The sequence below is a fragment of the Eulemur rufifrons genome, chromosome 30 (genome assembly GCF_041146395.1).
Source record: "Eulemur rufifrons isolate Redbay chromosome 30, OSU_ERuf_1, whole genome shotgun sequence".
NCBI classification, from domain to species: Eukaryota; Metazoa; Chordata; class Mammalia; order Primates; family Lemuridae; genus Eulemur; species Eulemur rufifrons.
In genome coordinates, this window is record NC_091012.1 from 113,357,952 (window position 1) to 113,379,435 (window position 21,484).

Genomic DNA, 21,484 nt, shown 5'->3' on the forward strand with positions numbered 1-21,484 from the left:
AAAAGAAAAAAAAGTGAGGTAATGAATGTATTAATTAGCTCAGGTTAGCCATTCTACAATGTATACATATTTCAAAACATCATGTTGCATACCATAAATATATGCAGTTTCTGGTTGTCAATTACAAAATAAAGACTAATAAGCAACATCCATAATAGAATAGAAATTTAGCTTTAATAGAAACACTGGTATTAGAAATATTGTTGTCATTGAAATTATGTTTCAGTTTTATGACAAATGTACTCTTGTGCTTTAAAAGTGAATCAATCCCAGTATTTGTAACCAAAGCCCATTTTTTAAAAATACACATCACTCAGAAATGATATATGACATATTCAGAGACTAGATTAAGTCGCATTTTAAAAGGCAAGAAAATACAGAAGGCCTATAATAATTAAAACATTATATCTCAGAAATATTCCAAAAGAGGAGATAAAAATCATGAAAATTCTACTTGAGACCAAGAAATATTTTAGGAAAGTTTTTATTTATTTTTCCTCACCAAAGGCGCACCTTTGATGGTGGAAGACACCCCTGTGCTTAAGAGTTTAGCATTTTCATGGAGAAAATTGCGCTGATGAACTGGCTTGTGGTCATATATCTCATTAGTAGCATCAATTTTGGCTTTTACATTCATCAGTGGCGTGGCTGAATGAGGTAATCCATTGATATCATACAACCAGTACATATCCGCTGTCTGGAAATAAACAGAGGGAGAAATTTTGTATGAAATATCCATGGACTTAGAAGAATGTAGGAGGGAACAGTTTACCATAATTGACACCTTCTCTTCTCCATGTATGGTATGAGAAGGATACAGAATTGAAACCACGTATAGTGACACACAATTAATGTAGAAAATAAATTAAGCCAAGAATTTAGCTTTATGAATTAAGAATTATTCACTAAAAAAATCAGTTAGAGGTTTGCCTGTAGGTGAACTAAGCATCTGTCTGATAAAAGGGAAAGCAATTTATTTAGTTTGCATAAGACTGTTATCTAGCATGGACTAAAACTGATGGAAACAATGCCTTTCAAGATATACTCACTCATGGGAATTTAAGTGTAGCCATAGAAATGACTGGTAAAATATGTTGAGCTGCTTCTTTATGAAAATTCATAATACACATAACCATTTTAATATACCAAGAGTAGTGTAAGATCATCAATGAGAATCATAATCTAAACCCAAGTGAGTACAACTTATACAGGGATTTATTTAAAAATTCTTCATTTCTTCTGCACATATGCAGTTAGGCCATATTGAATTAGGCAGTCTAGCATTTTCTGTATATTTATATTTATACCTAAGTCCTATTGTTTTTGCAAAATTTCCTGATGCCACCTTTGCTTATAAAGGCCTTCTTCCTCACACTAAGATTTGTACCATGTGTGCTCAGAAAAATCATTCAGGATAAGTCCAGGCCAAGTGAATATCACTGGACTTGACATGTAGTATGAAAGCTATTAATGAATATTGATTAGGTACAAGAATTTCTTGCACATCTATCATAGCTTTGTTTTAATCATATCTGGCCATTTAATCTAGTGTTTATAGTAATTACATATTCATAATCAATGAGTAAAAAGCAGATCAAACCAAGAAGCATAATACAACTGGGTTAAACAACATCTTACTTCACATAAGGATGTTTAATTTGAAAAACAAAGCTACATTTTGGGGACTGTGTATATGTCATTTTTGTGCATAAATTTTTCCAGCACATTGACTCACTTCATGGATACAAATAAGTGATCTAAATGAAAAGAACTGTACCATGCCTGGCACTTGGTACTAAAACCTGAGCTACATGAAGGGCCATGCTCCCATGCCTGGCACTTAGTGGGTACATGTGAATGAGCTACATTATGGGATCTATGCTCCATCTAGCACCTGGTAGGTACAAATGAGAGCTACAAATAGGGACTTATATCTTTATTTGGCACTTATATCCAAAACCCTTTGAAAATAATTATCTATAAAAACACTTTTTAAAAGTCCCAATTATATTGTATGCATTTCAATTAAGATTTAAGATTTAAATAATTTTACAATAAGTGATGCTGAGTTTGTGTATGTATATATACACATATATGGTAATGTGTATAAATATATATACATATATACGGAACTTCCATATATATATATATATATGGAAGTTGTTCAGGTTCTTTATTCCAACATGCTATATAATAATAAAAATAATAGGTTTATTTTACGAAATAAAGAGTAAACATTACAGTTCTTTTACCTATAGTTAAATTTTTCCATCCAATTGTGAATAAAAGCAATTACTCATTTAGTTTTACAAAAACATTTAAATATAAAGCTCTATATTTTCTGTCCCCAATCTTCCTTTGAAAATATAAATACAAACCAGAAGTTAAAATTATATAAGAATAAATTAATACTTCCATATTATTAAGGCTTCATAGAATCAGTCTGCTTAGTTTTACAAAAGAATGCCAAATTGACAATTACACTTGTCAGCTATTTATTTAATGAAATAAAAAACCAATTTTTTAAACAGATGAAATTTCCATATTTAGGTAGTGTCTCTGTGTTCTGAAAAGAGATCAGCCAAAGCCAATGACCTCATGGAATAAATAACCAAAGCTATATTTTTAGGGCATATTTCAGAGAATGAAAACAATTTATAATTATCTATTAGCAGATGTGGTCTGTTCCCACCCTCATCCCTCAGGTGTTTCTATTTCACTCCTGCCCCAATTTTTAATTACCAGTACCTGCACCTGTTTGGCTCAAGATTGTTAAGAAACCCCAGAAGGCTTCTCTGCTGGTGCCAGAGTTGTAACAATTCCTGGGAGCTTTCCTCAATCAGTGATAAGAACAGTGGCAGTTGGTGTATAAGCACCCCAATTTCCTTGCCCCCTTAGGTGTGAAAAATTCTGAGGTGTGTGTTTCACACTATTTTCCAGAACCCTTCCATGGGATTAATTTCCAGTTGCTCACTGTGGTGGATGCCTTGAATAAAGCACCATTTATTGTTTTCCTTTCCTACTCTATCTCACATCTTGGCTTCCCTACATCTATATCTTGAGATCACATAGCAAATATGTTTCTTGGATTTGAATCCTTATTTCAAGATCTACTTCTGAGGAAATACAAACCAAGATATTTACAGTGCCATTTCCCACAGTGTCATGCTAATGATGGCTTCCTTTAAAAGCAATGCATTTACAGACATATTACCAATGTTTGGTTATGTTTCTAGTTATAACAGGGGCATCCATATGTAAATGTTACATATATTATTAATATATATGAAATAACAATCATATATAATCATATATTATTTATTATTATATAAAATATATGTAAATAATTTATATAAATATAAAGATAAAGCATCATATGTTTTACTTTGGATAACTCCGATCATTCTTAGATTTGTATAAACAATTTAAGATTTACTGTGTCTACCATGGAAAGTTGAGCAGATTCACTACTCGGAGTAGCACTGCATTTTGTAAAACACACTGAATAAGTTAACTTTATTTCCTCAAAAATCAGTGCTCTTTCCTTTGTTTACTAGGGGGTGAATATACTTTTTAATCATTATAAATGTTATTTGATTGACTAGGAAACTATGAAGCTTCCTAACATGATTGTTGAGGTTTGTTCAGGCTAGTATTTAATTATGCTGTTCTTAAAAACCATCATTTTTATTTCCAAGTTAAAACACAATGAAGATCGTAGTGTTGTAAACATTGACTTAATGCTTAAAATCAATAATTTAAAAATTTAAAAGTTTAAAAGCTTTTAAAAACTTTAAAGTTATTTAAACAATAATTTTCATTTAGATAATGACTTAACTTTTTAAATTGCCTTCATGTTTATCATGTGAGTCCACATGGTGTTGTCATTAAGAACTGGGTTTTAGAGTCAAACAGTATGTGAATTAATGATTTTAAGATCACTGGTTTGATATATGCAATAACTCTTATGAATCTCAAGGGCATATACTTAGCATAAAAAGTCCATTTCAAAGGTTACATAGTGTATGATTCCATTTATATAATATTCTAGAAATGATGAGATTAGGGATTGTCAGGAGTAGGGCAGGGATTACAGTGTTGGACATGTCTATAAAGGGTTAGAACAAGGTAGTTCCTCTCTGGTGATGGAACAGTTCTGTATCTCGATTGTGGTTGGAGTTACGTACATCCATACATGGGTTCAAATTGCCTAGAAACACACACACACACACACACACACACACACACACACACCTCTCTGGTGATGGAACAGTTCTGTATCTCGATTGTGGTTGGAGTTACGTACATCCATACATGGGTTCAAATTGCCTAGAAACACACACACACACACACACACACACAAATGTGAAAAATGCAGAAAATGGAATAAAGACTCTAGTTACAATTATTTTACTAATGTCAGTTTCCTTGTTTTGAAATTTTCCTAAAGTTATATAAGATGTCACCATTGGGGGAAATTGGGAGAAGGCTTCATAGGATTCTATGCATTATTTTTGAAATTCTTATAAGTCTATTTTTTTCAGTTAAAACATTATGAGATTTATGAGTCAACTGGAAATTTGAACACTAAATTAATATTTTATATGTGTTGATATTATAGAATTATTGTTAATTTTTAGATGTGATAATGGTATCATACTTATGATTTTTGTCTTTTGGAGATCAGCAGGAAATATTTTAAAGTAATACAATGTCTGAGATTTTCTTCAAAATAATATGGCAGGTGGGGAAGGGAGTGGGCACATAGGTGAAGCAGGATTGGCCATGAGTTGATGAGTGTTCATACTGGATGATGTGTGCTTGGGGATTAATTATTCTCTATTTCTTCACATATTTGGAATTTTCCATGATAAAAGTGGAATCAACAAAATAGAAATTCTTTTTTCTTTTTTAAAATTTCAATAGATTAAGGGGGTACAAGTGTTTTTTGTTACATGGATGAATCGTACTATGCTTAAGTCAGGGCTTTAAGTGTACCCATCACCAGAATAGTGTGTATGTTTTAATCTCAATTTTCCCCACATAAGCTTTATCAAATTGTTCTACTTCAGACTAACTGGAGATGGCATATTCTCAGTTGATCTCATATATTAATTTATTCTTTCATGTAAAACCTTCAATTGTGCTGCCAATAATTTAATTGTTAAGTCAACACAGGGAAATCAGGCACAGATTTTTTTGGTAAAGCCTCCTAAACAGTTAATTTCAGAAATGTCCATTGTATGCTAGATAAAATGAACATCACTTTTAATTTGCAAATCTTTTTAAAGATATCACTTAATCCCTTAGAGTAAACAACCAAATATAATAACATGATCACTTTAAATCAAGTTTCAATGAAGGCAAGAGTATATGTGCAGCAAGGCAACAAAGGCTTCATCTTCTTCCTGCTATGTTGTAAGGACTCTTAGAAAGGTAAATAAATAGATATAACTTTCTCAAACCATATTCAACATTTTATTTTCTCTGTTCATTAAAACAATAACAACATTTTTTTTTTTTTTGCCTATGGCACTACCTAATTATTGCTTGAATCAGAAGTCTAGAAATCACTTTGGCACCAGGAGTTGTGTGTTATAATGTGACAACATGTTCTTTGTGCCTCTGCTACTAAAAATAGTGGTAATAGGTATCTTTTCAGAAATAATTTGAAAGTTGTCTTTAGCCTGAAAGTTCTTGCTACAAATTATTGGTGAAATTTTATAGACAAATTTTGGTTATAGAATAAATTTTCAAAATTGTATTTACATTAATTGTGAATCAAATGATCACTTTAACAAACTTCTATATTAATGGCCCACCTTACATCATGTTTTCTTTTTTAATTCAAAATAAATTTTATCTTCTATTTCATTTTCTTCATTTTAGACTTCAACATTTTGACAATACTGTCTTAATCAAAGGCTCCAAAATCTCTATCTCAAATAAGCTAAAGCTCACAAAGTTCTTGAACAGGTATATTACAGAAAATGATATGTGACTATACAAATCACTTAACAGTCATTATTTGTCTCTCCCACATTTCCTTAATATGAAATAGAAATAATTCTTTACTTTCCCCTCCTGTTGACATTCTTTTTTTTTATATACCATACTTAAAATTCTGTTACTGGACAAAAGAAAAGTATAAAAACACAGAGCAGTTGAAATAAGTTAACTTTTATAAGGCAATATTGCTATTCTTTACCTGTGACCATTTGGTAAAAGCCTTTCCTCCTAGTTCATTTAATGCCTTTAGTTACATCAAATTTCCTTGACTATATTGCCTTTATAGAACTCACCTCTATTACTAATTTTGCTTTGTATTTTCTGCTATACATTCGGGGTTTAAATCCTACAATGATGAGAGTTCCTTTTGTGTCATAAGGAAGAAGTTTTCCAGCCTGAGGTCTTACTGAAATCTCCGGATCACTGCCAGGTAGAAAGTATGCGGTGAACGGCTCATAATTTCTGGAATAAAAGTGTAAATATCAACTGATTAAATTTGATCATTATCTCATTTTCTTTAAGATAACTTGACAAATAGAGTTTGAATCCTGCTGCAATAGGCCTCCAATTAACATTAATACTAAATGCTTATTAAATAACAGTGAGGAGGCATTTTTAAAATTACTGAAAAGTGTCATTCTTCTCAGGTGACAAAATGAAATCCTAAAGTTTTTTTTTAATCACATCTTATATTTATAGTGTACAGAGAAAAAAACTCTGTCCCTATAAAAATTGAAAGAATTCAATGCCCCAAATGAAAATTCAAGCATTCGTAAATAAATCCATATACAAAATGACTACCACTAAAACTATCATAAAGCCTTTTGTTTCTACTATTATTCCATGGTGATATTTGATCACTCCCCTTTAGCTTTCCACTTGCTAAGTGATATGAAAGCATTTTACAGTTTCATTAAAGATTCTTGGGCCTAAAGATGGGTTTCTATGATCTGAAGCCAATTGAGTGACATTTAAACTTCAAATGACTATGTTCACCTACTAGAATGAATCATAAAGAAACAGAAAATTTGACCAGAATTACAACTAGTATGGGGATTAAATCAGTAGTTAACAACTTCCCATGAAAAGAAAGCACAGGGCCAGATGACTTTACCAGTGAATTCTACCACTCATTTAAAGAAGAATTAATATTGATTCTTTGTAAATTCTTCCAAAAAAGTGGAGGAGGAAGGCACACTCCCAAACTCTTTTTATGAAGCCAGCATCACCCTGATACCCAAAGCAGACCTAAAGATACTACAAGAAAGGAAAAGTACAGGCTAATATCTTTGATGAACATAGGTGCAAATAATTTGAACAAAATGTTAGCAAAATAAATTCAATAGCCCCTTAAAAGGATCCTACACCATTACCAAATGGGATTGTCTTTGGGAGGCAAGGATCATTCAATATAGGAAAATTAATCAATGTGATACATCACATTAACAGAACAAAATATAAAAGTCACAGATTCATCTCAACAGATGCAGAAAAAGCATTTGAGAAATGCAATACCCTTTCATAATCATAACACTCAACAAACTAGGAATAGAAGGAAATTATCTCATTATAATACAGGTCACATATGAAAAGCCCACAGCTAACATCACACTCAACAGTGAAAAACTAAAATCTTTTCCTCTAAGATCAGGAACAAGACAAGGATGCTCACTCTCATCACTTCTATTCAACATAGTACTAGAAATTTTAGCCACAGCAATTAGGCAATGAAAAGAAATAACAGGCATTCAAATAGGAAAGGAAAATGAAAAAAATGCTCCTAGTCACAGATAGTATAATCTTATATATAGAAAACCCTTAAGATTTCATACAGAAACTGTTAGAAATCATAAATGAATTCAGCAAAGCTGGAGAATACCAAATTAACACACAAAAATCAGTTGCATTTCTATATACTAACAATGAACAATTACAAAAAAAATGCCATTTACAATGGCATCAAAAATAGGTAAGTGGGGCAGGGGCTGGGGAGAGTGGGTTGGTCAGGCCAGTCCACTCGTGAACAGATAGACTTGTGGACAGGACAGCCTCAGCTGCAGGCCCTTCTAGCCCACTTAACCCCAGATGCATGCACGTGTGTGTGTGTGTATGTGTGTGTGTGTGCGCGTGTGTGTGGACACAGCCCCCACTGGGGGATGCTGTGGGATTCCTGGCGCAGACCAAAAAAAGCTTAAAAAAAATAATAAAATAGTTACAAATAAACTTAACCAAAGAGGTAAAAGACTTGTTCGCTGAAAACTATAATACATATGAGGTGTCTGAGAGTCATAGTCAAAGAAGCAAAGAATAGAACAGTGTTTGCCAGGAGCTGCAGGTGATGAGCAGTTGCTATTCAAATGTGTATAGTGCTCTACAACACTATACTTACAGTTAATAATTCTGTATACAACTAAATATGTGTTAAGAGGATAGACATCATGCTATGTGTTTGTTTTACCACAATAAAAAAATAATAAGACAGGGTGTTCATTCTCAAGAAGATGAATGTAATGCAGTATTTTTAATTTATCGATTTAAAGGCAGCTGATCATAAAAATATATCATATACATTTCCAAAATATAAAAGATAAATTAAGATAGTAAAATATAAATGAATTGCTGTGGTTGAAGTCTGAATGAGACACCAACGAGGATATATTGTGCTGTCATAATATTTGTTCTTTAGTTTCTAATTATCTTGTTATTAAGCTTGTGACCCACAGGGGCTACAGCCATTTGAGCTTGTGACCTCAGTTAGCTCAAAGCTTCCTAGTATTTTGCTAAGATGTTTTTATAAATCAGAATGGAGGAGGTTCCCTGTGTCTGAACTGACTCCATTATCTTTGATTTCCAACCTCTTTGGAAAATATGCAAAAATATCCAAGAAACTTAAACAAATCTTAATTACAAAAATTTAGGAATTATAAGTCCTATAGATCTACAGCAAAGTTATTAGTGACATAAAAATTACAGCTATTGGAACTTTATTCAGACACCCATGGGTTTATACTTGGTGAATTAGTGTAGCACAACTCTATAATTTGTTCACAAAATAAAATAATAAGGCTCCTTTATGAAAGGTCTAAAAATTCAACTTATTAATAAGGAAGTTTTGTCTTATTTATAACAGAACTTTAAAATGTGGTATAATTCTAAAGAGCAACTGCTTATATAGAAAACTGTGATCCACTCTTCTGTATTTCTAAAATTGAGGCACAGGAATTGGGTCTGGGATCTTTGTGTGAAATATTTATGGCCAACAGTAAGCTATGCAATTTATCCTTCTTCAATACATTCTGCTATATTTTTAAAACAAAATTTACATAAAACCTTAAAGCTAGTCCTTGAACTGAGAAAAAAATATTGCTGACTGGCTCTATGAATGGGTAATAAAAATAATAGCCATTTTTGTTACATTATATTTCAATAAGATCTCTTAAATAAAGTTAGGAGAAGATTTTAATCAAAATGGAAGGATTTAGACTGGTTTCCAGGAGGGATCAGGGCAGACAGGGAGCCTGGAACCTAGAACTGCATCCCTGGGGAAATGAAGAAGAGAAGTTCTCTATGGAAGAAGAAGCTGCAAGGACTGCTTTCTTGATGTGAGAGAGAGGGGCTGATGGATGGGGTGGTTTAATCCCAGGTCTGATGTGGTGGTTGTCTGCCCTTGACACACAAAGCACCTGCTGCTTGTGAAAGTAGTCATGACTACTTGAGGGAAGTCACTATCCAACTGAGGTAGCACAGTGTCCCGCCCCTGTTTTTTCTGTGATGATACATGTATGCCAGCTTCTCTGAGCTCCACTGGAAGCCTGGGCCCCTGTCCAAGGAGGAGAAAAGCCTGAGCAGTGGCACCACCAGCCTTGAGGAATATGAAACATGAGCGGTCAAAGGACTGTTCAGGAAGCCCACAGGGCCTGCGGTGGAGCCATGTGAGTCAGGGAAGGCAGCGTGGGAAGGGAAGGAGAATGGCAAATATGAGACACCTCAGAAATACCCTCCCTTTTAGAGGCAGAGAGTGGAAACAGGAGGACTCCAGACCAAAAAATCCAGACGTGTTATAAATGTACATCTGGCCTGTAGTCTTAAATTCAGGTCCTGTGCAAATCCCTGCCACCCAGGCAACTACTAGTGTATTAGTTGTTATTACAGTTTTGCCACTATGATGTTCATACTCAACTGCTTAATAATACAGCAATCTAGATTTCCCTTGTGAGATAATTCTTTTAAAATGCCAGCTTTTAAACTGAATTCTCAATTACATACCAGTTAATCCCTGATACTGACATATGGCTTGTCTAGTGTCAAGTATTCATAAGAAGCCCTGACATTGTACTACTAGAGTGATCATAATTTCACAGAGGCACACATTTGAATTACACAAACTGGAGATGAGTTTATAAGTGACTGAGCCTGGCCTACATTTGATGTTCCTCAGGAAAGTGTTTTTTTCTGTCTGAGTCATTCCACATGCAATGACAAAAAACAATGTTTCATTCTGAAAACTAGATCAAAAATTAAAGATGTCAGTTATTGCTGATGATGGAACAAGCTAAACATTGAAGCAATCTCTGATGATTTTTAGAAGAAAAACCAAAATGTTGGTTACATTAGAGAACGTAGTATTGAAGCGATAGCTTGCACTTGTGATTTATGATGTGACTGGGCCTCCTATAGAAGAAATAAAGAAAAGAGTTTGCTGAAATTACTTTAGTAAATACTCCTCTCATCTGTGGAAAATACACTCATTCAATGGAAAAAAATTAGATTAGTGGAAAGTGAAGAGTCATCTTACTTGTGGTCCAGGAAATGTATAGGTTTCAAGAAAAATATAATTCAAGAGACGGCCAGCAGGTATTCCATATTAATCATCACTTCTATTTTATTAGAACCAAAATTCAAATTTAACTTACTAGAGTTATACTCCAAGTCTGGGTACAGTCATTTTAAAATGTATATTACTAGTCTCATAAAAGATATCCCATATTTATTAACACATTGGGGGTTTAAGAAATTGATTTTTTTTTGGCCGGGCGCGGTGGCTCACGCCTGTAATCCTAGCACTCTGGGAGGCCGAGGTGGGCGGATCGTTTGAGCTCAGGAGTTCGAGACCAGCCTGAGCAAGAGCAAGACCCCACCTCTACTAAAAATAGAAAGAAATTATATGGACAGCTAAAAATATATATAGAAAAAATTAGCCGGGCATGGTGGCGCATGCCTGTAGTCCCAGCTACTCGGGAGGCTGAGACAGGAGGATCGCTTGAGCTCAGGAGTTTGAGGTTGCTGTGAGCTAGGCTGACGCCACGGCACTCACTCTAGCCTGGGCAACAGGGTGAGACTCTGTCTCAAAAAAAAAAAAAAAAAAAAAAAGAAATTGATTTTTAATTTTTCTTACATGTTAGTGTATTTTATGGGGGATCTGATATGCTACAGTTATGTTCACCATCTTGAAAATCCTAAGACTGACTTAAGATGTTTCCATCTAGAACATCAAGGGAACATTCTATCTCCAATATTTTATTTATTCAGCAAATGTTTCTGAGTCTGTATGTTTGTTACATATTCCTAGGTGCAATGGGGGCCACAAAGAAGTAAAATAAATGATTCCTCCATTCAACTACCTTACAATCTACTTGAAAAAATGAGCCGTATAGAAAAATAATTTGAAAAACTGATTAAAACTTATAGCTATATAGGAAAAATAATTTCTAGTATGCTATACCACTGTAGGATGACTATAGTAAAGAATAATATGTAGTTTCAAATAGGAGGATATTGAATGTTCCTAACACAAAGAAATGATAAATGTTTGAGATGATGGATATTCTAATTACTCTTTTCTGATCACTATACATTATATGTATTGAAACATCACTATGTACCCCATAAATATGTATAGTTATATGCCAATTGAAAATTTTAAAAATAGTTTTCCACCTGTTTACGTGCTCTGCTATCTCTTTCCTCAATGTTTCATAGTTCTCCCTGTAGAGGTCTTTTACTTCCTTAGTTAAATATATTCCTAGGTACTTTATTTTCTTTGTTGCTATTGTGAAGGGTAATGAGTCTTTGATTTGGTTCTCAGTTTGACTGTTATTGGCGTATATGAATGCCTCTGATTTGTGTGTATTGATTTTGTATCCTGAGACTTTATTGAATTCATTTATCAATTCTAGGAGTCTCTTGGTTGAACCCTTGGGGTTTTCTAGATATAACATCATATCATCAGCATAGAGTGAGAGTTTGATCTCTTCTGTCCCCATTTGGACACCCTTGATTCTGCTCTCTTGCCTGATTGCTCTCGCAAGGACTTCCATCACTATGTTGAATAGCAGTGGGGACAGTGGGCAACCTTTTCTGGTTCCAGTTCTAGGTGGGAATGCTTTCAGTTTTTCCCCATTCAGTATGATGTTGGCTGTGGGTTTGTCATATATGGCTTGTATCATTTTTAGGTAGGCCCCGTCTATTTTGTTAAGCGTTCTTATCATAAAAGGGTGTTGAATTTTGTGAAATGCTTTTTCTGCATCTATTGAGAGAATTATATGGTCTTTGTTTTTGCTTCTATTTATGTGGCGAATTACATTTATAGATTTGCGTATATTAAAACCCATAAAACTCAAAAAAGTTAAAAGACAGCACATACGACCACTAAATGATACGTAAAATAAAGCTAATAGGAATTCATGGAAGAAAGGATCTATGAGGTAGACTGGTCAAATAAATGGTGGAAACTTATGCTTTAAAAGGATTATTCTGGCTGTGCTGAGAATGGACTGCAAAGAGAAAAGGTAGAAAGAGGGTATCAGTGAAGCTTTGCAATAATCCAGGCTAAAGATACTGGTAGTTGAGATCAAGGTGGCAGTAGGAGTATGGTGAAAAATAGTTGGAGTCTACTTATATTTTTTTTAGGTTGCAACAGAAACAGAGGAGTCAAAGTTTGCTCCAAGATTCTTAGCCTGAGCAAATGCAAGAAAAGAATTACCATTTACTGAAATGAGAAGACTGTTAAAAGAAGCAGTATGGGGAGAAATTCAAGAATTTAATTTTTGAAACTTTATGTTAACTATGAATATTAGAATTCAAATAGTTATGTTCACTGGAAAATTGATTATATGTGTGTTAACGTTCAAGAAAAAGGCCCAGACTGGAAACAGAATTTTGGTTTCTTTAGAATATAGATGGTAAAGTTATTAGGCTAGTGAAATACCCTAGAAAGGGAGTGCAGATACAATAAAAAATTAAGCCCTAGACAGCTACAATGTTTAAAGCTTAGGGAAATGAGAAAGGGCCAAAGAAGGAATCTGAGAAAGAGTGGCCAGTAACAGAGAGGGAAATTGAAGAAAGCGTGATGCTCTGAGGGTGGTACATGGACAGTGGTTCAAGAAATGAGTGGCAAAACAGCACCAAATGATGGATGCAGGTCAAGTGAGATTAGGAGCAAGAATGCACTTTTGGATTGAGAACCATGGAGGGAATATAGCAATCCACGTGGCAATTTTACAGCGTGCTTCATCTGGGTAGATACTGATGTCATTAATAACCATGCCAGGGGTGCTGCAGGAAAGAGTGACATTAGACTAGGTGCTGACAGGAAGTTAGTACAGTGTATTTAGTGACTATGGCAAGGAAGAGTAGAGGTGGGAGATTCTGATGAACTTCAAGGCTGGCATTTGGGGGAGGAGGACAAGGAACGATGGGGAGTGGCAACAGTGAGGAGGTACCTGCCCAACCAGCGGGCCTACTGGTCTGTGGAGTCTTAAGGATGGCATCTCCTCTCCTGAAGCCTTGAATGTTCACAGCACCAAACCAAATACCCGCTCGTGCATTTTCAAATCACACCTAAGTGGATATTATTGTCCCTGGTTAGGAACCACTGGACTTAGTTCCAAAGCTCATTTCCTTGCCCTTTGTCGGCCCTGCCTCAACTATGTGACACTTTCAAACCTGTAAAGTTCTATACACATCTACATAAAGATTATTATTACATGGTTTCAACAGTCCATTTTAATGGGCATTGGTGTTGCTTCAGAGAAGTCCCCTTCTTCATCTAGTGGTTTGCAAGACTTCTATTTGATTGATTTATATTTTTATCCATAGACTCATATGTCCAAGCCATTACAAAGAATCACAAATAAATAAATCAGATTAAAATGGAATTTCTCTATTGCAATACTAAGAGTTTGTTTGTGTGTGTTGATGGGGCATGGGGGCTGGGAGTAGGAATAGTGGAGTATGGTTTAAAAATAACAACCTTAATCCAAAAGGATAAGGCTGATAGGAGAATTCTAGACCTTAATAATGATAGATATTTATAGAAATTATCCCTTCCTTTATTATACTTCCCATTAGGATACCTATTCTAAACATAGCTGCCAAAGCTAATGTTGAATATAACTCTCTAAAGGAGCAGGAATGTCTAATAACTTTCTCAGGGCTATTGATATTGAAAATATATATGGGAGAGTCTGCCATGTTTATTAGCCTACCACAGTTCAGAATGGGCTGAATCTGAGCTTCACAGGACACCAAGTTGGGGTAGGGATGAGAATAAGGGTTTCTTTGTTGAGACAAGATCAGAGAGAGGGGAGGCAGAAGCTGAGGCATCTTACCTAAATATATACCCTACCCACTAAGCACTACCAAGTCTGGAACTTACTTCATTCCTCACTGTGATTGTGTAAAGAGATGTGTGTGTGTGTGTGTTTGTGTGGGTGTGGGTGTGTTTGTGTGTGGTGTGTTTAGGTAAATTGTAGACAGTGATATCTACTTGGTAGTAGCATAAAAATTACATAATTCTATATATGCTACTTAGTAGATATGCAACAAACATTTACTTTTCTTTTTTTTTTATTTCAGCATATTACGGGGGTACAAATGTTTAGGTTACATATATTGCCTTTGCCCCACCCAAGTGAGAGCTTCCAGTGTGTCCATCCCCCAGACAGTGCTCACTCCACCCATTAGGTGTAAATATACCCTTCCCCTCCTTCCCCCTCCCACCTGCCCAACATCCAATGAATGTTATTACTATATGTGCACATAAGTGTTGGTCAGTTAATAACAATTTGATGGTGAGTACATGTGGTGCTTGTTTTTCCATTCTTGTGATACTTCACTTAGTAGAATGAGCTCCAGCTCTATCCAAGATAATACAAGAGGTGCTAGACAACCATTGTTTTTTGTGGCTGAGTAGAACTCCATGGTACACATATACCACATTTTCTTAATCCACTCATGTATTGATGGGCACATGGCTGTTTCCACATCTTTGTAATTGTGAGTTGTGCTGCTACAAACATTCTAGTGCAGATGTCTTTGTTATAGAATGTATTGTTTTCCTTTGCATAGATACCCAGTAATGGGATTGCTGGATCAAATGGTAGTTCTACTGGTAGCTCTTTAAGGTATCTCCATGTTGCATTCCACAGACGTTGTACTAGTTTGCAGTCCCACCAGCAGTGTATGAGTGTTCCTAACTCTGCACATCCACACCAACATTCATTGTTTTGGGACTTTTTGATAAAGGCCATTCTCACGGTAGTTAAGTGATACCTCACTGTGGTTTTGATTTGCATTTCCCTGATGATTAGGGATGTTAAACATTTTGTCATATGTTTATTGGCCATTAGTGTACCTTCTTTTTAAAAGTTTCTGTTCATGTCCTTTGTCTACTATTTAATAAGGTTGCTTGATTTTTTCTTGCTGATTTTCCTGAGTTCTATGTAGATTGTAATGTCTATACTACCCAAAGTGATCTACAGATTCAATGCAATCCCTATTAAAATACCAAAATCATTTTTTGCAGATCTAGAAAAAATAATTCTATGCTTTGTATACAAACAGAGAAGACCCCGTATAGCAAAAGCAATCTTAAGCCAAAAGAACAAATTGGGAGGCATCAATTTACGAGACTTCAAGCTATACCACAAGACTATAGTAACTAAAACAGCATGGTACTGGCACAAGAACAGAGACATAGATCAATGGAACAGAACAGAGAACCCAGATATAAAACCATCCTCATATAGCCATCTAATATTTGACAAAGCAGACAAAAACATACACTGGGGAAAAGAATCCCTATTCAATAAATGGTGCTGGGAAAATTAGATAGCCACATGTAGAAGACTGAAGCAGGACCTGCATCTTTCACCTCTGAAAAATCAACTCACAGAGGATAACAGACTTAAACTTAATACATGAAACTATAAGAATTTTAGAAGAAAATATTGGAAAAACTCTTACAGACATTGGCCTAGGCAAAGAATTTATGAAGAAGACCCCAAAGGCAATCATAGCAACAAGAAAAATAAATGGGACCTGATCAAATTAAAAAGTTTCTCTACAGCCAAGCAAACTATCACGAGAGCAAACAGACAACCTACAGAATGGCAGAAAATATTCACATGCTACAAAAAACATTTACTATTGTTATTATTGTGTTGTTCTTCGGTAGGGAAAACCAAGAAATAAGAAAACTGTGGTGATCATGAATAATCACTTAAGTGGGCTCATATTATGCTACATTTGACACAGCTCTGATTTTTACAAATTATTTTCAGTTCTTTTTCTCAATAAACATATTATTAGGCATAATAGATAACTGTATCTGGGGAAATATTGCCTTCCATATGTTTGTGACAAAAATATGGCAGCCATTCTCTAAGGTAAAAATAATAGTGTTCAGAAAATTGAAGTAGCTGCACAGATAAATATTGATTGACTCTAGAGAGATGATGCTAATGCATGAAGGAGAGATACAAAATTTCCAAAGGGGAAAAATTTCCATTACATTTTAGTGGTTTTCTGAAGACTTTAAAAACACTTTTTTTTCCTCCATCTGAAGCATTTGAAATCTATTTATTTCAGTCAGTGGAAAGTCCTTGAGAAAACTGTTTACAAAACAATTTCATAAAATTTTCTTTATATGTCATCATTTTTTCTAAAGGACAGTAGCTTTATTGTTATTGTTAGAAACAAATGGAGAACCAGCTGTGGTGTAAGACAGTTGATAAATTAGAGAAGGTTTAAACAATGTGAGCAGCATGATTCACTAAAGATTTCTTAAATTATATGTATGTATATATGTGTGTTTATATGAATGCAAACATATATGTGTGTGTCTATACATACAAACATGCCCTATCATTTTGTCATTTTAATCAAAATCCCCATCCACAGTAGATGTTCATTTTATAACATGAAATTTCTATGTAGCATGATCCAAAATTACTATTTCAGAAAATAGTTAGCTTATACTATTAGGAAACCATTCGTTTCTAATTCTTATACTCTACCAAAACTGAGTTGTGATTAGTGATAGTGGCCAGGAGATGGTGTACTCTCCTTTGCTAAGATTTACATCATAGGCTTTTGTGAATTGGTAATGTTCATTTACTTTCAAGAGAAATGCTTTTTTAATGTTATCACAAATGGCAGACATAAGTGAAAAATAAGACATTCAGAAAAAAATAAGGAAATCAAATTTCTCATAAGTTTTATTTACTACTGCCCGCATTTGGACACCCTTGATTTCCTTCTCTTGTCTGATTGCTCTGGCTAGGACTTCCAGCACTATGTTGAATAGAAGCTGTGATAGAGGGCAACCTTCTCTGGTTCCAGTTCTAAGCAGGAATGCTTTCAGTTTTTCCCTGTTCAGTATGATGTTGGCTGTGGATTTGTCATATATGGCTTTTATCATTGTTAGGTAAGTACTGTCTATGCCTATTTTGTTAATCATTCTCATCATAAAAGGGTGTTGAATTTTGTTGAGTGCTTTTTCTGCATCTATTAAGAGGATCATATGGTCTTTGTTTTTGCTTCCATTTATGTGGTGAGTTACATTTATAGATTTGCATATGTTGAACCATCCCTGCATCTCAGGGATGAAGCCCACTTGGTTGAGATGGATTATTTTTTTGATAAGCACCTGAATTCAGTTTGCTAGGATTTTTTTGAGATTTTTTTCATCTATATTCATAAGGGATATTGGTCTGTAATTTTCTTTTTTTGTTGCATACTGTCCTGATTTTGGTATCAGGGTAATGTTGGCTTCATAAAATGTATTGGGGAAGATACCTTCTTTCTCAATGTTGTGGAATAGTTTCTGCAGGGTAGGCACCAGTTCTTCTTTGTAGGTCTGGTAAAATTCAGATGTGAAAGCATCTGGGCTAGGACATTTCTTTTTAGGAAGGTATTTTATTGCTGTTTCAATTTCAGTACTTGATATTGGTCTGTTCAGGAATTCTATTTCTTCCTAATTGAGCCTATGGTGGCTGTGTGCTCCTACGAATTTGTCCATTTCCTCCATGTTTTCAACATTATGTGCATAGAGGTTTTTATAGAACTCATAGGTGATATATTGTTTTTCCATGGTATCAGTTGCAATTTCTCCTTTTTCATTCCTGATGGAGTTTATTAGAGTCCTTTCTTTTCTGCTTCTTGTTAATCTATCAAAAGGCCTGAACAATTTTGTTTATTTTTTCAAAGAACCAACTTTTTGTGTTATTAATATTCTGTATAGCTTTTTATTATTGATTTCATTTAGTTCTGCTCTGATCTTTGTTATTTTTTTCTTCTGCTGGGTTTGGGGTTGGTTTGCTCCTCCTTTTCAAGTTCTTTGAGACGATTCATTAGATTGTTGATTTGTGATCTTTCTGTCTTTTGGATGTAGGCATTTATGGATATAAATTTTCCTCTCAGAACTGCTTTAGCTGTGTCGCACAGATTTTCATAACTTGTGCCTCCTTTATCATTTAGTTCAAAGAATCTTTTGATTTCCATCTTAATTTCCTCCTTAACCCAATAATCGTTCAGCAGAAGGTTGTTTAGTTTCAATGACTTAGTGTAGAGATGAGAGTTTCTGTTGGAATTAATTTCTAATTTTATTCCACTGTGGCATGAGAAGATGCATAGTATAATTTCTATTTTTTTTTTTAATTTTTTGAGACATGCTTTTTGCCTAGAATATGGTCAATCTTAGAGAATATCCCATGAGCTGATGAGAAAAACATATATTCTGTGGTTTTTGCGTAGAATGTTCTGTAAATATCAGTCAGGTCCATTTGTTCTAGAGTTCTGTTTAAATGTATTGTTTCTTTGTTTATTTTCTGTTTGGAGGATCTGCTCTTATATCTAGAAAACCCCAAAGATTCTGCCACGAGACTACTGGAATTGATAAACAAATTCAGCAAAGTCTCAGGTTACAAAATCAATGTACAGAAATAGTAGCATTCCTATACGCCAACAACAGCCAAACTGAGAACCAAATCAAAGACTCAGTACCCTTCACAACAGCAACAAAGAAAATAAAATACCTAGGAATATATTTAACTAAGGAGGTGAAAGTCCTCTACAGGGAGAACTATGAAACACTGAAGTACCCCCCTAAAAGGAACCAAAACAACAAATAAACAATTATGTTTCAACTAAAGTGAATGAGGAAGTGTGCTAGAGAGCACCAGGGAAACACTGAAAACCTCTGTAGAGCACAGAAGCCCAGAATAGCTCCATAGAGAGGGGACGAGACATCCTGCCTCTGCCACACTGTCTCCCCTGCCAGGAGTAGATTGGAGCCAGGGTGGACTTTCTTCTTACTAGGAAAAGATAAGCTGAGTGGTCTCCACCACTGCCACACACCCTAGCAATCATGTCTACAGAGGGGTCCCCCAGTCCTCACAGGCTCCAAGTTCAGTATGGACAGTTGTTGGGAGTCCATGCAGCTACATTCCCCCAGAGCAAGAAACCACTTGGCATCCTACCACATAAGCTGCTATGGCATGACACCCTCTTGAAACTGGATCCAAATTTGGAGTATGTTCTGCCCTAGAAGCCAGTAGCCACTGAATCCCTCCTCCCTGAGGCCCCACCTTCATTCCACTAAGTTCACATGGGTGCCTGAAGCACCAGTATCCCTGCGGCTCATAGCCTAAGTTCAAAGGAGCAACTAGGACCCTGATGCCATTAAAAAATGGGCACAAGATCTGAATAGACATTTTTCAAAAGAAGATATACAAATGTTCAAAAGGCATATGAAAAAAAATGCTGAAATCACTAATCATCATAGAAATGCCAATTGAAACAACAATGGGACATCATCTTACCCTAGTTAGAATGGCTATTATCCAAAAGAGAAAACATAAATGCTGCTAAGGATGCAGAGAAAAGGGAATTCACACACTGCTGGTAGGAATGCAAGTTATTCATAGACCAGATTATTCTCTAGAGACTAGAGAGAAAGCAAGGCTCTGCCAACATCTTGATTTATGACTTCTAGTCTCCAGAACCGTGAGAGAATAGATTTCTGTTGTTTTAAGCCACCAAGTTTATGGTAATTTGTTACTGTGGCCCTAGGAAACGAATATGGAAAGGAATAACTTCCTCAACTTGATGTAAATCACTTTAAACAATCCTACAGATAACATCGTACATAATGGTGAAAGACTGAATGCTTTCCACCTAAGTTTGGAAAAAGGCAGTAATATCCACTCACATTGCCTTCATTCAATATAGTACTGGAAGTCCTAGACAGTGCAATAAGGCATAAAAGGCAAAACAGTCATATAGATTGGAAATGAAGAAATATAAGTGTCCCTATTTGTGGAAAACATGATTGTCTAAGTAGAAAATGCCAAGGAATAAAAAACAATGCTTATTGAACAAGTCACTGTCCAGAAAATTCAGAGTATATGAACTAAACAAATATCAATTGCACTTCAATATACTAGCAATAAATGTGTGAAGATGAAAACTGAAAATACAGTATCTTTTATAATCACTCCAAAAAGGAAATGTCTAGGTACAAATACATCAAAACTTGTATAAGACTTATAACCTGAAAATTATAAAACACTGATGAAAAAAAATCAAAGAAGATCTAAATAAATGGAGAAACATACCATATATGGTATAATATAGTATTATAAATATAGTAAAGTATATAGTATGGTAAATAGTTGAGTGAAGATATCTAATATTAACAATTTGATCTATGAGTTTAATATATTTCTTTCAAAATAAAACATAATTTTTTATAGATTTAGATAAGGTTATTTTAAAATTTATATAGAAAAGTAATAGAACTAGAATAGCTAAAACAATTTTGAAAAGTAATAATAAAGTGAGAGGAATCACTCTACCTAAGTGTGGTATTGGCAGAAGATAAATAGAACAAAGTAGAATGCCCAAAATTAGACAGACACAAATACATCCACTTGATTTTTGACAAAGTTGCTAAAGCAATTCAATGAAGTAAGGATAGTATTTTTATCAAAGTTTGCTGCACATTCATAGGAAAAATAATGATCCTAGGCCTAACCCTTCTACCATACACAACAATTAATTTAAAATATATCATTAATCATGAGGGAAATGCAAATTAAAACCACAATGAGATACCACCTTACCCATCAGAATGGCCATTATTAAAAAGTCAAAAAACAATAGATGCTGGTGTAGACACAGAGAGAAAGAAACG

At 34.7% G+C, this 21,484-nt stretch overlaps 1 protein-coding gene across 1 annotated transcript in view; it reads right to left on the bottom strand.

Moving 5' to 3' along the window:
- Positions 1-21,484, bottom strand: part of CFAP47 (cilia and flagella associated protein 47) — a 541,061-nt gene that overhangs the window by 128,125 nt on the left and 391,452 nt on the right. Inside the window, exons 64-65 of the mRNA XM_069464301.1 lie at positions 6,303-6,471; positions 503-697 (exon numbers count right to left, since the gene is read on the bottom strand). Of these exons, the coding sequence (XP_069320402.1) occupies positions 503-697; positions 6,303-6,471 (364 nt within the window). The remainder of the gene's footprint in view (positions 1-502; positions 698-6,302; positions 6,472-21,484) is intronic.